Source organism: Podarcis cretensis (genome assembly GCF_951804945.1).
Source record: "Podarcis cretensis genome assembly, chromosome: 8".
Taxonomy (NCBI): Eukaryota; Metazoa; Chordata; class Lepidosauria; order Squamata; family Lacertidae; genus Podarcis; species Podarcis cretensis.
The window spans coordinates 16,723,848-16,740,267 of NC_137177.1; the positions used below are offsets into that span (position 1 = coordinate 16,723,848).

The 16,420-nt window shown below is 43.4% G+C and overlaps 1 protein-coding gene across 1 annotated transcript; it reads left to right on the forward strand.

The window, feature by feature from the left end:
* The first annotated feature begins 831 nt into the window (after positions 1-831).
* On the forward strand, positions 832-15,728 carry LOC307221582 (uncharacterized protein). The gene is made up of 8 exons (XM_079986223.1): positions 832-936; positions 1,444-1,596; positions 2,068-2,202; positions 3,627-3,752; positions 11,090-11,206; positions 11,942-12,094; positions 12,618-12,749; positions 15,343-15,728. Exons 1-8 carry the CDS (start codon positions 876-878, stop codon positions 15,555-15,557), a joined length of 1,092 nt encoding a protein of 363 aa, XP_079842349.1. The 5' UTR covers positions 832-875; the 3' UTR covers positions 15,558-15,728.
* The last annotated feature ends 692 nt before the right edge of the window (positions 15,729-16,420 follow it).

Here is a 16,420-nt window from a genome sequence, read left to right on the forward strand (position 1 = left end):
CAGCCAATAAAGCAAGATGAGCACCGCAACCCCAGAGTTGGTCATGACTGGACCTAACAGTCAGGGGTCCCTTTACCTTTACCCTTTAAGTGAAGGGAGTGTTCCATAGACATGGCCTCCACACCCCATAATTTGGAACACTCGTGGTGCAAAGTTCTAAATACTAAGGGGATTGTCTTTGTGCAGAATAGGCTCTCTGCTTCAGACCTTCCAACATCCAGTGATCATCTCCAGCAGTGCCCACCCCCATTGGATTTTGTTGCATTTATTACAGGGAAAGAGAGCTGAAGTGCAGATTCCACCCCTCCATACATATTTGCCTTCTGAATTGAACTCTGAGAATGCACCTGCAGAATACTATTTATTTATTTATTTATTTATTTATTTATTTATTTATTTATACATACCCCACCCATCTGGCTGGGTTTCCCCAGCCACTCTGGGCAGCTTCCAACAAAATATTAAAATACAATAAAAACTAATAGATCCATATCCATTAATATCAATAAGATGATGGGAAACTTTCCCGTTGTCTTCCAAATGTACTCAGCCAGTTGCTCTCCAGCACACAGCCCTAGTTATATGGATCACTTCTCTCCCTGTCTCTTACTAGTCCCCTTTGCCAAATGTCTTCCTGGACCCAGAAAACTGGTCTCGCCTGTATTTTAGCGCTTTGCCAGCTTCAACATCTCCATGCATTTGATACATTTAAGAACTTTAGGGAATCTGTCACCACCAAAAAACACCTTATAACAACATTTAAAAAAAATTGATTTCTGTCCTTTGGTTCCAACAACTCCATTCTATCCCCCCCCCCCACGGCTACACTGGAGTGTGAAACCTGCATAGCACTAAGCGACAGCTGCAGTGGCAAGATGATGAATTGCAATGCTAATGAAGACACCTGTGCTGTCTCTCTTACTGAAAGCAAAGTAGGTGAGTGAGAAGGATGCCCACCAAATGCAGTCTAGGCCAGAGGTTTGTAAAAGGCATATCAAGATGCCTTATTAGGAGTCATTCGATTCATCAACTGACTGGTGGGGGCATGTGCACATGGCCACTGCACTATGTGGGTGCCCTGCCCCCCAATTAAAATGTTGTTGGGTCTAGAGCACTTGTGTCCCTGGGGAGTTGGCCTGCCTGACAGCTTCCTGGCAGTTAACTGGGGCTGATAGGGATCAGAGACTCGTAGTCAAAATCATTTAGAACACACTGCATCTAGCTTTCCAAGCTGAAAGCTTTGCCCCCTGGAGCTGAGCTATCTTAAATCTGGGATCAAGCCCCAATGTCCTTCCAGATGTTGCTGGACTCCAGTTCCTGTCATTTCTGAGTTTTCACTGGGCTCTCTGGGGCTGGTGGGAGTTGTAGCTCAGCAACACCAGGAGGGAACCGTGTTGTGGAAGGCTGCCCTAAATGCTTATCTTTTTCTTTCATTCTCTGCAGATCAGAAATCAACTCAAAATATAGTGAAAGACTGTTCATCCACTAAGGCTTGCGGACAGGGACCATATTCCATAAATTTGGGCAAAATGTTTACTTCCAGAGGAGTGGCTGTCTGCTGCAAGGGTGCTAACTGCTCATCCATTTCTGTTCCACGTGAGTGTATTTTTCCTTTCACCCCTCATTCTATGCCCCAGAGGTCAGGTTGTGCCATAGATTTCAATGGTGGAGTTCTGAATCACAGATCAGTCATTTACCACTGTGCAGCACAGTGGAGGGAACCATTATGTCTGGGAGCCTATTGTGGCCCTCCAGACCTGTCAATCTACCAACGCTCTCTGACTTATGGCCCCCAGATGTTGCTGAACTGTAGTTCCCATCTTCCCTTGTCAGAGCAACCAAGGGTCAGGGAAGATAGGAGTTCTGCTCCCACAACATCTGGGAACCCAAAGTTGAGGTACACCAGAATGCCCCATCTCTCCCAACAGCAGTCATATTCCACAATCCCCTTGAATGGTTTTGGCTGGTGAGATCTGTGTTCCTTAAATTGTGATAACGTCTCCTGCCTGCCTGCCTGGATAGAGGGGAATGTGTGAGTGTACACTGTCTCTTTGCCTTTTTTTCCAGTGCCTCCAGTAAACAACACAGTCAATGGGAAAAAATGCCCAGCCTGCTATTCTCTTTTAAGCCCATGCTCTTCTTCAGATTTGGCAGAATGTACAGGAGCTGAGGACCAATGTCTGGATCTTAGCGTCAAAAGTGGTATTTCTGATTTATCTTCTTTGGATTTTGGGGAGGGATTGGCTGAGCAATGGAAATTCTGTTCCATTTTGGTCTTGCTGGCACTCAGTCCGGTGGCGGAGCGTGCTTTTCCATTGGGAGCGGGGTGCCAAGGGCGAACAGAGCCACCCAAAAGTGGCAGGAGCTCCAAGGCACTTTATGAGACTGGAATGATCCAGCCATGCAAAACGAAGCTGGCTTGGGGATAATCATCATCATCAACAACAACAGCATTATCATCATCCAAAAATATCTGGAGCAGTAGCAGTCGTCGTCCCCGTCCCCCGTCCCCCCCACCGCCCAAGCTTTAGCAGGCTATAGATTACTTAATAGCCAAAGGCCTGGTAAAGAGGAATGTTTTTGCCTACTGCCCAAATACATGTAGTGACGGTGCCAGGTGAGCTTCTCTGGGGAGAGCATTCCAGTTAGGGAGCCACCACAGAAATGTTGTTGCCACCCTCCAAACGTGATGTTTTCCTTTCCTTTTTTTTTTTTTAAGAGACCTTTTTTTCTTTTTTTTAAGAGACCTTTTTTATAAGTTGCTTGGAAAACTGAAGGTTTAAGCAACTTTGCATCATCATATCAGTGCTATTTTTCAAGTAAAAGAGTTGCTAGAACTCATGGCGCACCCTTGTTCTCCTATAATGGCAATGGTGCCCACTTGAGAGGTGCAGGGACTCTGGTGAGTTCAGGCTGGTGGTGCTGATTATATGATATGATAGTATTATTATCCCACAATATCTGGAGCAATGCTTCATCAGGAGCATTGGAGACCAGACAAGCCATCAAACAAAGGATTTCTCAGATAGGCTTTCAAATAGAGGACTGTCCTTTACAAGTTCAAATATAGGGTCACCCTGCACATATCCCAGTAGAGTGGTATCTTGGGTTAAGAACTTAATTTGTTCTGGAGGTCTGTTCTTTCAGATTAAGAACTGTTCTTAACCTGAGGTACCACTTTAGCTAATGGGGCCTCCTGCTGCTGCCACGCCGCCACCACGTGATTTCTGTTCTCATCCTGAGGTAAAGTTCTTAACCCAAGGTACAACTTCCAGGTTAGTGGAGTCTGTAACCTGAAGCGTCTGTAACCTGAGGTACCACTGTAGAATGGCTACAACTGGGGAAGATGCGAGTGGCACTTGGGAGGAAAACATTTATTCTTTGTAATATATGACTTCAGCTCATAGGAACATCCCCATCAATGGGTTATATACAAGACTAGTCTTAGAGTAGAATTGTTGAAATTAATGGACATGGCTACACATGCACCTTTTTGCTTTGCCATTTTTATTTTATTTTGTTAGTTTGGCCAGGTAAGGTTGAGAGCCAATTCAAGCTTGTTTGTGGGAGGTAATTTTGGGGAATAGTGGGCCCCCTGACTCCCCATCTTTCCTTTTCATCTCCAGGAACGATTAAAATCACTATGAAAGGTTGCACTACCAAGAATTACTGTGATGCTTTATCACAAAATGCTAAGAAAACATTCAAGGAAGCTGCATCTGGAATGATAGATGGCAAATGTACAGAAGCGAGTAAGGCACCTCCATCATCGAAATTTCCCCTTCTGGCCTTGTCATGGCTTCTGCTGATGAAGATCCTCTTGTAATAAACCCTTTTCCATGACTTGGCACTGAGGACGACTTTCCTTTCCATGTCCTACTCTAGTTTCAATTTGTTTTTTCAGAGGGGTTTGTATCCATAGATATCTTACAGACTCACAAAGAGTCAGTTCGTTTTTTTTTTTTTTTTAAGAAATGAGAATGAAATAGTGAAGGTCAAGACCAAGGGTGAATGGTTCTGGAACAAAGGCCACATTCCAACCATGCAAATGTCACATTTCTACACATAGAGACACCCCCTCTTTGTTCTCCAATGATGGAAACAAGTGTTGGATTGATCCATCAACCTCCGATGGATGATTTAGAAGAATTTGGTCTGACTGGCAGAAATGACCGGCAGAATCCGCGACCAAGAGAAAGAGACTGTGGAAGAAGACTGGAAGAAGTTTAAAATATATCTTAAGAGCTACTATAAAATTGAGGAGTGCTAAAATGCTAAGGGAGAGGAAGACGTAGAATTACAGCGGTAAATTTTGTTTGATTTAGGGTGAAATTGAAAGGGAGAATGAATTTATATTTAATTGGCTAAAAGGGTTGTTGAATAATTGTTAAAAATAAAAGGATGCAAAAAGGGGAAGGTATGGGGAAGTCCGAGAAAAGAGGCTTATGGAAATAAGGTTAAGAAATTATGAATTTATGTGTTTGTTTGTATGTTGTTTTTGTTGTGTTTGTTAAAAATTGGAAAATTAATAAAAATTTATTAAAAAAAAATAGAAGAATTTGGTCTGGCATCACTTTAGCTGTGTGTGTGTGTCAGTATCCATACCTAGCAGAGTTACATCTCAACGCAGCTCCTTCCTTGGAAGCATCTTTGGGGTTGAAGGTACACAGAGTAGGCAATAAACACTCATGGACGCCTCAAAGATTCAGTCAAGTGTAGAGGTTTACTTGACAGGCATAAAAGCATATTGGTAGCAAAGATACCGTGGTCAAGGCAGGCTTAGAGTCCAACAAGAGTCCAAGATTCTCTCTCTGCAAGGAGCAAGCAAGAGACTCACAACAAGTTACAAAAAGTTACACAAAACCATTGTTATCAGTGCTTCCTGTCATACTGCACATGTCCAAAGAAAAAGATCCCACAGAAAACGTCCTGGCATAGGCAAAACAATCTCAGCCTTCTGCTGCTTCTTGAAACTTCTCTATTCGTCTCTGTTTCTGGAACCAAATGACTCTCACACACAGAGAGAGAATATCCAACCACAAGAGGCATTATTACAGTTAAAGGATACACTATTGGACAGCACAGCTGACTGAGGAAGAGAAATAGCAGAACCAATGAGAGGTGTGGCCTGTGGAGTGGACCATTGTATCAGCTGAGTGTATGGTCTAGGGAGAGTCCTGAGGACCTGAGAAGGAGGCCAGGAGGCTTGTATCTGGCCCTCAAGCCTGATTGGAAATGAAAGTCAGAGTTTTTAAGCGTGCTCTTCATGGGTGTAGCCAGGGGGGGGCAGGAGGGAAGCTGGCCCCCTAGATCAAGTAAAACAATAGAAATACTTAACTAACTGACCAATCACGTCAGTTCTGCCCCCCCAAGTCCTACCCCTTCCAACAAAAATCCTGGCTACACCCATGGTGCACTTTTAGACAGCATGTTACATATATACGGATAGCAAATTATTTCTTTCCCCCAGCAGCTGATTCCAATTCTACCTCACAATGTAACTGAATTTTCTTGCAGAGCTTTTTGTTTGCTATTTAATAAATACGGCTATTCTATGCAATGCAATGTCTCTCGAGTCTTCATTATGGGTGTGGGGGCAAAAAAAACGAGAAACAGAGAAACTGAAATGTATAGATTCATCTATCCCAATCTCCACATGAACCAGGAAGTGGCCTACATAGATAATGTGTGGTTTCTGTACATTGGTTCTAATCACACCATTCTGTTCCTCCCACACCATTATTTGGTTTCATTTTATTGTTCTATGTTTGGTCCTTATCTTCTGTGCACTTTCGTGTGTTTTTTTATTTATTGAATTTATATACCGCCCTATACCTGAAGGTCTCAGGGCAGTTCACAGATTTATTTATTCATTTTGAGCCATTTTACACAACCAAACTTTGTGTACCCACATTTATTTATTTATTTATTTATTTGTATATGTACAAACCTTAAGCGCTGCATGAGTGGAGCAAGCAGGAGAAAATCAAAGTTCCTGGTATTAGCATATGTAATTTGAAACACAAATATTTCTTGCACATCATTCCAAAGCCTTCAGGTCCTTCATAAGTCAGGGTATTCTAGGATAGGTGTGCCGTAAGCAACCTTTAGCAGCCAGGAGAAGACAATCTCACCAAGGAGCACCCAGCCAGCAGACCATAGCAGCTTGTGGTAAGTCACGTATCCCATCCATTATGGAGCTCTAGACCCACAAAGTCACATTCACACCATCCATCTAAGTCACTACAATACCACTGTTGCTTGTCCCAGCCTCCAATTACTTATGTGATCAGGAGGGGACTGGGTAAGGAGAATCTGTGTGAGAGGGGATCTCAAGTCTTCCAGATTTGGCTCAGGTTCTAGCAGCATCCAGGGCATAGCTCTACTACTTACTTAGCTGTGAATTTATATATTTTCTAGATGTTCACTGATGGCTTAATATTCTGTAGGATAGGTTTACCCAGACTGACATCTAGTGAACTGGCCTGTAGGTTTCTGGATTCACCTTTTCCTCCTTCTTTGAAGAGAGTGACTTTATGCAGCACTAGCACTGATCACCGGTGCAACTCTTCACGTAGAATCATAGAACGGTAGAGTTGGAAGGGACCCCAAGGGTCATTTAGTCCAACCCCCTGAAACTCCCTTCTTTACATTATGGAGAGAATTGTGGGGAGGAGATAGATATAGAGTCCTAGTGCATATGCGGTGCCTAATAATTTTTTTAAAATATCATTATGTTATGTTTTTATTTGTTCAAACTTTTATTTTCCTTTCTTCAGCCACATCTCCTAGAGCAGTGGTTTCCAATTAGGGGTCCGGGGGGCCCATTCCTTGCCTTCCTCTCCCAACTATTTTTTTGTCATTTTTGCATTGTAATCTCACAATTTTTTCTAAAAAAAAATTTAGTACATCTAAAATCTTTTGCTTATAAGGGGCTACTCCATAAATACAGTAAATAGACAAAGGTACACATGTAGATTCACAAAATGTTTAGGGGTATACGTACCGCTGCATCCCTCCCGAAAAAAGCACTGGATTTAACAGATAAAACATTTGGCAAGCAGGGGATGCAGGTGGCGATGTGGGTTAAAGCCTCAGCGCCTAGGGCTTGCCGATCGAAAGGTCGGTGGTTCGAATCCCTGCGGCGGGGTGCGCTCCCGCTGCTCGGTCCCAGCGCCTGCCAACCTAGCAGTTCGAAAGCACCTCCGGGTGCAAGTAGATAAATAGGGACCGCTTACCAGCGGGAAGGTAAACGGCGTTTCCGTGTGCGGCTCTGGCTCGCCAGAGCAGCGATGTCACGCTGGCCATGTGACCCGGAAGTGTGTGGCTCTGGCTCTGTGCGGCTTCCGTGTGCGGCTCTGGCTCTGGCTCTGGCTCTGGCCAGAGCAGCGATGTCACGCTGGCCACGTGACCCGGAAGTGTCTCCGGACAGCGCTGGCCCCTGGCCTCTTAAGTGAGATGGGCACACAACCCCAGAGGCTGTCAAGACTGGCCCGTACGGGCAGGGGTACCTTTACCTTTACCTTTACCTTTACCTTTACCTAGTCTAGCCATAATACAAAGGCACAAAAAAGGCTGCAGCAGATAACAAATATATAGGGGTGTGAATGGGTGTACACACACACACACACACACACACACACACACACGGTACCAAAAAGGAAATCTGGCTGGCGCCAGGCAGACCTTTGTGAAGAGTGTCTTCTACACATTTTACGCTGTAACTTAGCCCAATCTTAATAACTAGGTAGGTTCACGTAGGAGAAAATAGTCAAAATACAAAGCCAGCTGTGTGAACCACACCAGTAGCCCAGGCAACCTGCCCTCTGATACCCAGCAAGAAGCAAGAAACTCTCTCCACTCCTCCAAGTTCAGTGAAACTTCCTATGTACATAAAAAATGAAGGCTGTTATCACGCAGCCCCCATTGGAGGATTTGCAGTGCTGCATCACAATCGCGGATTTGGATGAAGTCAGGGTAGGCCAGGGGAGCAGAAGAGAAGACGCGTTGAACAGCAGCAGTAGCCATAGCATGCAAGTGAGAAGCGAAGCATACGGACAGTGGGAAAGTGATGGTTTTAAAGGACAGCAGAAGTTTGAGTTCAGCAGCGATGGAGGGCAACGGCGAGGAATTGCAGCTTTAAACCATAGCAGAGGTCCGGTACAGTGGGATATTTGAAAAGGGGAAGCTCTAGGGGGTTAACACAAGGGGGTGACAGGGGGGTTGGTGAGTGGATGTACCATTGGGTCACGTTTCTGATCTGGGTCAGGGGCTATGGGGGTTGGAATTCAACATCTGGAGACATATGCATTCCCAATGCCTGCATTGAAAGCATGTGTGAAGGAATTGTCAGGGTGCACAGGCCACAACACGATCAACGCATCTGACAGTTATGGCCCCCACTGGCCACACACCCAGCACATGTGCAAAGTGACCTTGTGTACAAGTTGAGGAACATGAACGGCACAGCTCTACATGGGGGTGGGAGGATCCTGGTTAAACATGAGGTGGGCCTTACAGCCTCTCTGCCTTGAATTTTAACCCCTCCCTCCTTGCTTTGGTTCATAACAGGGGTAGGCAACCTAAGGCCTGGGGACCAGATGTGGCCCAATCGCCTTCTCAATCCGGCCCGCAGACTGTCCAGGAATCAGCGTGTTTTTACATGAGTAGAATGTTCCCTTTTATTTAAAATGCATCTCTAGGTTATTTGTGGGGCATAGAAATTCGTTCATTATTTGTTTCAAAATATAGTCCGGCCCACCACATGGTCTGAGGGACAGTGGACCAGGCCACGGCTGAAAAAGGTTTCTGACTCCTGGTTTATAATCAAGTTTGGAGCAAAGAAAGCTTTTTGTTGAACTGTGAGGGCAGATGATGATGATGATGATGATGATAATAATAATAATAATAATAATAATAATAATAATAATAATAATAATAATAATTTATTGCTTATATCCCGCCCATCTGGCTCGGTTTCCCCAGCCACTCTGGGCAGCTTCAAACAAGAGATTAAAAATACATTAAAACATCAGTCATTAAAAACTTCCTTAAACAGGGCTGCCTTCAGATGTCTTCTAAACACCAGATACAGATAGGTAGCCGTGTTGGTCTGCCATAGTCAAAACAAAATAAAAAAATTCCTTCCAGTAGCACCTTAAAGACCAACTAAGTTAGTTCTTGGTATGAGCTTTCGTGTGCATGCACACTTCTTCAGATACACTGAAACAGAAGTCACCAGACCCTTCTATATAGTGAGAAGGTGGGGAGGGGTATTACTCAGAAGGGTGGTGGGATTGGGTGATTGGCAGATAGCTGTGATTAGCCTGTTGACGACTCTTAACGACTGCAATAGGTCTTACAGGAAAAAGCAAGGGGTGAGAAGGTGAAAAATGGCTTTCTCATGTATAACGAGATAAGAATCCAATGTCTTTGTTCAGACCAGGTCTCTCCATGGTTTTAAGTTTGGTAATAAGTTGCAATTCAGCAGCTTCTCTTTCCAGTCTATTTCTGAAATTCCTTTGTAATAGAACAGCTACTTTGAGATCTTGTATAGAATGTCCTGGGAGATTGAAGTGTTCTCCTACTGGTTTCTCTGTCTTGTGATTCCTGATGTCAGATTTATGTCCGTTTATTCTTTGGCGTAAGGTTTGGCCTGTTTGTCCAACATAGAGAGCTGAAGGACACTGTTGGCATTTGATGGCATACACAATGTTAGACGATGAGCAATTAAATAGTCCCGAGATGGTATGTGTGATGTTGTTGGGGCCAGTAATGGTGTTGTCCGGGTGTATGTGGCAGCAAAGTTGGCATCTGGGTTTATTGCAGGTTCTGGTGCCAGTGTCCGTGTTAAGTCTGGTTGTAGTATTATTGTGGGTTAGGAGTTGTTTAAGATTGGGTGGCTGTCTGTAGGCAATGAAAGGTCTTCCTCCCAGAGCTTGAGAAAGAGAACTGTCATTGACCAGGAGAGGTTGTAGATCTCTGATGATGCGTTGTACTGTTTTAACTTGGGAGCTGTATGTGATGACTAGAGGTGTTCTGTTATTTTCTTTTTTGGGTCTGTCTTGCAGCAAGTTCTCTCTGGGTATCAGTCTGGCTGGGTATCAGTCTGGTGTCTCCGGTTATATGGACTCTGTTCTGAAACCATATGCCATCAGTGCTCCCAGCTATGTACGTGACACCACAGATTTTCTGAGGAAAAATTAGCTTCCCAACCTTGCTAATACGTGTTTGCCTCATCACCAGATGAGATCCCTCTGTTATCCCATGAATTTCTCAGAAGATTCACGGGAGAGGAGGGTTTGTATCTATGGTGTCCAGATTCTAGCATCTCACTGTACTGAGAAATCAGGACATTTTTTTTAAAAAAATCATACATGCTTCCAATCTGGCTTTTGATTTATTAATTTTGCAGACAGCGGGCTGAAAAAATGGCTTCACGAGGAACCAAGCTTTTTGCACATGCTTCCGCTGCACATTTCTTCTCACGAACCATGCCTGCGGTCTTGGGACTTTTTCTCTTATCTGTACTTCTAACTCCAGGTGAGCAGTAGTAATCTTCTAGGGCTGGTGTGTGTTGCAGTGGGATACCTGGGAGTAAACCAGATCTAAGCTGTTGATTTTGGAAGCGCTGACTGAGGCAGGGGCACCAACTATAGGAGGTGGAAGGCGCTTCAGCCCCCTCAATATTTGTGAGTAGGGGGCTAAGTCCCCCCAGTACTGAGGGGCCTTCCTTTTTTTGATACCAACACTCACATGCCGGGTGCGGGCAGAACACATGGAGGTTGAAGATTGCCCTCTGCCCACTCCATCCCCTGTCTCCGTCATGCGTGCACCAGGATGTGTGGAGTGGCACATGATGTGCGTATGATGTCACACATTGCTGGGCCCCTTCTAGTTGGGGGGCAATTTGGCGCCCCTGGACTGAGCTGGAAACCAATATACTGGCTTCAAGATGGTGAGTGTGGCATTGCATAGGGCAGGAACCATGTTGCGCTTGACCCACGTTTGTGAGCTCCTGCCCCCTTTTTGCAGACCGGTGTCTGCACCTGGACACCGCTTATGAAACCTTTCATTTTCTCTTCTACAGGTGACTCACTGGAGTGTGAAATCTGCACAGCGGCAGGCGCCAGCTGCAAGGGCAGCGTGACAAAGTGCAACGCTGATGACGACACCTGTTTTGTCGCTTTTAGTGAAAGCACAATAGGTGAGTGAGAAGGATCCCCACCAAATGCAGTCCAGGCATAGAGGATTGCAAAAGGCATATCAATATATATATATTGATGTCTTAACTGTGTTTTAATTGGTTGGAAGCTGCCTTAAGTGGCAGTCAGATGGGCGGCATATATAGAATAAATTATTATTATTGGCGGTGCTAGCAGGCTGATATGGATCATAAACTCATTGAAGACCCTCCAGGTGTCCCTATTTTCCAGAGACAGTCCCAGTTTCTGATTTGATCCCTGAATGTCCTGCTTTTTCTTAGGACGTCCCTATTTTCATTGGATAAATGTTGGAGGGTATATTTTTATATTTTATTTTATGCTTTATTATGTTTTTATGGATGTTGGAATCCCTCCAGAGTGGCTGGGGCAACCCAGTCAGATGGGCAGGATATAAATAATAAAGTTGTTGTTATGGAATAGGACATCCCTGTTTTCATCAGAGAAATGTTGGAGGGTATGTCATAGTCAAAAACATCTGGGGCACACAGCCTCTAGCTTCCCAAGCAAAAAATCTCTCTTTCCCAATCTCCTGAAGTCTGGGATACCGTAACTCTGTGGTGAAGGACCAATGTCCCTTCCTCTAGATATTCCTGTCATTTCTGAGCCTTCACTGGGCTCTCTGGGGCTGAGGGGAGCTGTAGCCCAGCAAAACCAGGAAGGCCTCATGATGTGGAAGGCTGCCCTAAATTCATATGCTATTCTTTCATTCTCTGCAGCTGGAAAATCATATCAGAGGATCCTGAAAGGCTGTGCACCAGCTCTAGTCTGCAGTTTGGGACCATTTTATGTAAATCTGGGCAAGATGTTTACCTCCAGAGGAGTGACTATCTGCTGCGAGGGTGCTGAGTGCACATCTGATTCAGCTCAGTGTGGGTATAGTTTTTTTCTTCCATTCCCCCACCTCATTCTATGCCCCAGAGGTCAGGCTGTGCCATTGATTTCATCAGGGCGCTCCTGAATCACAGATTTATCATTTGCCACTGTACAGCACAGTGGAGGGCAACATCAAATCGGGAGCCAATGGTGCCCCCTCTGGGCCTCTCTATCTGGTCCGTGCATTCTCTCTAGACCAAGGTTTTCTGACTTTGGTCCTCAGGTGTTGTTGAACTACAGTTCCCATCATCCCTCATCAGAGCAACCAAAGGTCAGGGAAGATGGGAGTTCTGGTCCCACAACATCTGGGAACCCAAGGTTGAAGTACACTAGCCTAGATCACACTCCCTCCTCGGCCTTCCCCCGTCTCTCCAGGCCACACCCAACAGCAGTCCTACTCCACAATACTTTGAATGTTTTTGGTTGCCGAGATCTGTGGTCCTTAAATTGTGATAATGTCTCTTGGCTTGCCTGTATGGAGGATAGAGAGGAATACATTGCCTCTTTGCTTTATTTCAGTGCCTCCAATGATGAAAAAGGCCAATGGGAAAACATGCCCAGCCTGCTATTCGCTGTCTCCTACGTGCCCTACAAAGGTGACAAAATGTACAGGAATAGAGGACCACTGTCTGGATGCTAGCATCAAAACTGGTAATTCTGATTTGTTATGCTCTTCTGGCAAATTCTGCTGCATTATGATCTTACTGGCCCGCCGTCATAAAGGTCTAATTCCACCCTGTTCTATCCAGTTGTTTGTGTTTTTTAATGCATTTTGGGTTCACTTTTTATTTGAAATGTGCACTTTTTAGGTAACGTATGCTGGGTTTTAGCTGATGTTAATCATAGCGTTGACCAGTTGAAATTAATGGGCAGGGCTAACTTGGGTCTGTTAATTTCAGTGGGTGTGCTCTGAGCCAATTTTAGTGGGAGACACCCATGCTTTCCAATGAATTCATCTGTCAGAAGCATATTTTGTAAGCACCTTTTCTGCATGTTTTTTTACCCCATTTAAAACACTTTACCAAACCAGAAAAGTGCACAATCAGTCTGGAGATGCATTTGAATTGAAAAGCAAGTTCGGGAACTTCAGATATAACAAAAGACATAGTAAGAGGCAGCATAATAATAAGACAGTCATACCTTGAATCCCGAACTCCTTGGCTCCCGAACAAATCGGCTCCCAGATGATTGAAAAGCGGAAGTGAGTGTTCCTGTTTTCAAATGATTTTCAGAAGCCGAATGTCTGGCGCAGCTTCTGCAGCTTCCAATTGGCTCTTGCAGCCAATCAGAAGCTGCGCTTTGGTTTCCGAACGTTTTGGAAGTTGAACAGACTCCATTTGACTTCCAAGGTATGACTGTAACAACAACAACAGGCCCCCAAGCCTGTTACAAAAGGTATTATTACAAAACTCAAAAAAGAATATATCCAAAATGTATAATTTATTATTAGAATGGGAATTAAAGGATGAAGAAGTAAAAGAAGTTATGATTAAATGGACATGTGATATAGGATATGTGATTCGGCTGGAACAATGGGAAAAATTATGGAAATATGATATTAAGTTCACGACATGTTATACAATAAGAGAAAATTTTATGAAAATGGTGTACCAATGGTACTTAACTCCGGTAAAACTGGCTAAAATTTACAAATTAAAATCGAATACCTGTTGGAGATGTAAAAAAGAAATAGGAACAATGTTTCACATGTGGTGGGAATGCCAACCTATTAAACAATTCTGGAACGAAATTTATGAAGAACTCAAAAAGATGTTTAAAATATCTTTCAGTAAAGAACCAGAGGCATTCCTTTTAGGTTTAATTACAAATGATATTCCCGAAAATCAAAGGAAAGTATTCCTTTATGCAACAACAGCTGCCAGGATGCCTATAGCAAAAAATTGGAAAGGGAGAAAAATTCCATCAGTGAAAGATTGGCAAATTAAATTTTGTGAATACATAAATCTGGCAAGACTCACAGCATTCATAAGGGAACAATCAGACCAGAAATTATTAAAAGAATGGGGTTGTGCTAAAGAGTATATGAAAATACATTGTTCTGGAGTAAGCATATTGGTATGTAATGAATGATGCTTTACAGGGTTAAAGAAAAAAAAATGGTATAAATAAATAAATAAATAAAGTACAAAGATGGAAGTAATCTAACCAGACACAACAATACAGTAAGAGTAAATTTTTTGAGGCCTTAGAACAAAGGAAGGAAGTCAATATGTGTAAATGTATGTAATGTTTTTTTCTGTAGATGTGTGCTTTTTCGTTTTTGTTTAGTTTTGTTTTGTTTCCTTTGCTTTTTTTTGCTTTTTCTTTTCTGCTTTTTTTTTGTATGTTCCGTTTTGTTTGTTTGTATAGTATTATTTTGGATTCAATGTTTGTAATTTTTGTTATGGTTCTGCATTGAAAATAAATAAATAAATAAATAAATAAATTAAAACAACAACAACAACAACAACAGGCCCCCAAGCTTTAGCAGGCCATAGATTATTTAATGACCAAAGGCCTAGAAAAGAATAATGTTTTTGCCTGCCACCCTAATACATGTTGTGATGGTGGCAGGTGAGCCTAACTGGGGAGAGCATTCCACAGTCAAGGAACCAGCACAGAAAAGACCTGTTTTCTTGTTGCCACCCTCCAAACGTGGTTTTTTTCTTTTCTTTTAAAGATGATGCTGATTATATAATATAATAATAATATTATTATCCCACAAGATCTGGAGCAATACTTCATCAGGAGCTTTGGAGACCAGACAGGCCCATCAACAGAGCTTGTCTCTTAGAGCTTCTGATAGACCTTCAAATAGAGGACTGTCCTTTGCCAGGTCAAATACATTTTCACCCTAAATCTATGCCAGAAAAATGGCTACACTTGAGGTCGACATGAGTGGCGCCTGGAAGAAGAACATTCTTTGTCCTATACTGTTTCAATCCATAGGAACATCCCCATCAATGGGTTATATCCAAGACTAGTCTTACTCATAGTATATTCATTGAAATCAACAGACATGACTCCACATGCATCTCATATATCACAATGTGGGACATTTTTGGAAGTTTTATTTATTTATTTATTTATTTATTTATTTATTTATTTTGCTTTTATCTTTATTTTGTTTTTTATTTATTTTGTTAGCCCGTTTGACCATGGTGGGAGACAAATCAAACTTGCATTGGGGAATACTGGGAATAGTGCCCCCCCCTGACCTCCCATCTTTCCTTTTCATCTGCAGGAGGGTTTGGAATCACCATGAAAGGTTGCACTACCAAGACTTACTGCGATATTATACAACTAAATGCTTTGCCACGAAATTTTAAGAGTACCTTGAGGGCAGTTACTTCTGCAACTCTAGACGGTAAATGTGAGCCAGCCAGTAAGGCACCTCCATCACTGAGATTTCCTCTTCTGGCCTTGTCATGGCTTCTGCTGGTGAAGATCCTCTTGTAATGAACTCCTTCCTGTGACTCGGCACTGAGGACAACTTTCCTTTCCATGTCCGTCTCTACTTTCGGTTTGGTTTTTCTCCAGAGGGATTTGTATTCCTACGTAGATAACTTACTGACTTACAAAGAGCCGGTTTGTTCTTTTGCAGAAATGATGATGAAATGCTTTCATGAAGATCTGTTGGCCAAGCAACCTGAGCAGAAACGGGGGACCTTTTTCAACCTGTGGAACACATTTCATGGCTGCCAAGATTTCTCAGATGAAAATAGGGACATCAGGAACATCCTCCCCTCCATGCCCCATATATACACACTGCTGGTGGAATATGGGAAAAGGGGAGGGCTGGCTGAGCTGCCTCAGCGTTACAGGTTACCGCCCACACACTTCTGCTGCGCTTTTCTGCTTGTGTGGTGGCACCTCGGTAAAACCACTTCTTACTGTTTGTAGCAGAGTTTTCCCCGGAGGCAGAGGACAAGAAAAGGAGTCATACTAAAATTCAGAGTCAAGAGCTTTATTGCTTAACTGGTTGCACGAGCATTTTTGTTACCATTATATACAAGCTATTTACATTCCTTCTTTATCTCTCCAGCATGGTATAATCTCAGTCCAGTAATTAACAATCCTGACACAGCAAAAATCACAGTATCAGCAGCACACATTGTCTTACTTCCAACTTTGTTGTCACAGTGTATGCGTACAGCGTATTTGTGCGCTTTACTTGTGCAGAAATTGCAACTTCCTCCCTTTATTTGCAACTCCAGCCAGTGGTGTAGCGTGGGGGGTGCAGGGGGGGGCGGCCGCACCGGGCGCAACATCTGGGGTTAGGGCAAATCCACGGGTTAGGGGGCGCAAATCCACGGGTTAGG

What these genes read in the sequence shown, in the direction of transcription:
- LOC307221582 (XM_079986223.1), top strand. Translation starts at nt 876, where the DNA reads ATGATGAATTGCAATGCTAATGAAGACACCTGTGCTGTCTCTCTTACT. An exon ending in GGATCTTAGCGTCAAAAGTG is followed by an intron (nt 2,203 to 3,626) that starts GTATTTCTGATT and finishes TTTCATCTCCAG; the next exon opens with GAACGATTAAAATCACTATG. An exon ending in GGATGCTAGCATCAAAACTG is followed by an intron (nt 12,750 to 15,342) that starts GTAATTCTGATT and finishes TTTCATCTGCAG; the next exon opens with GAGGGTTTGGAATCACCATG.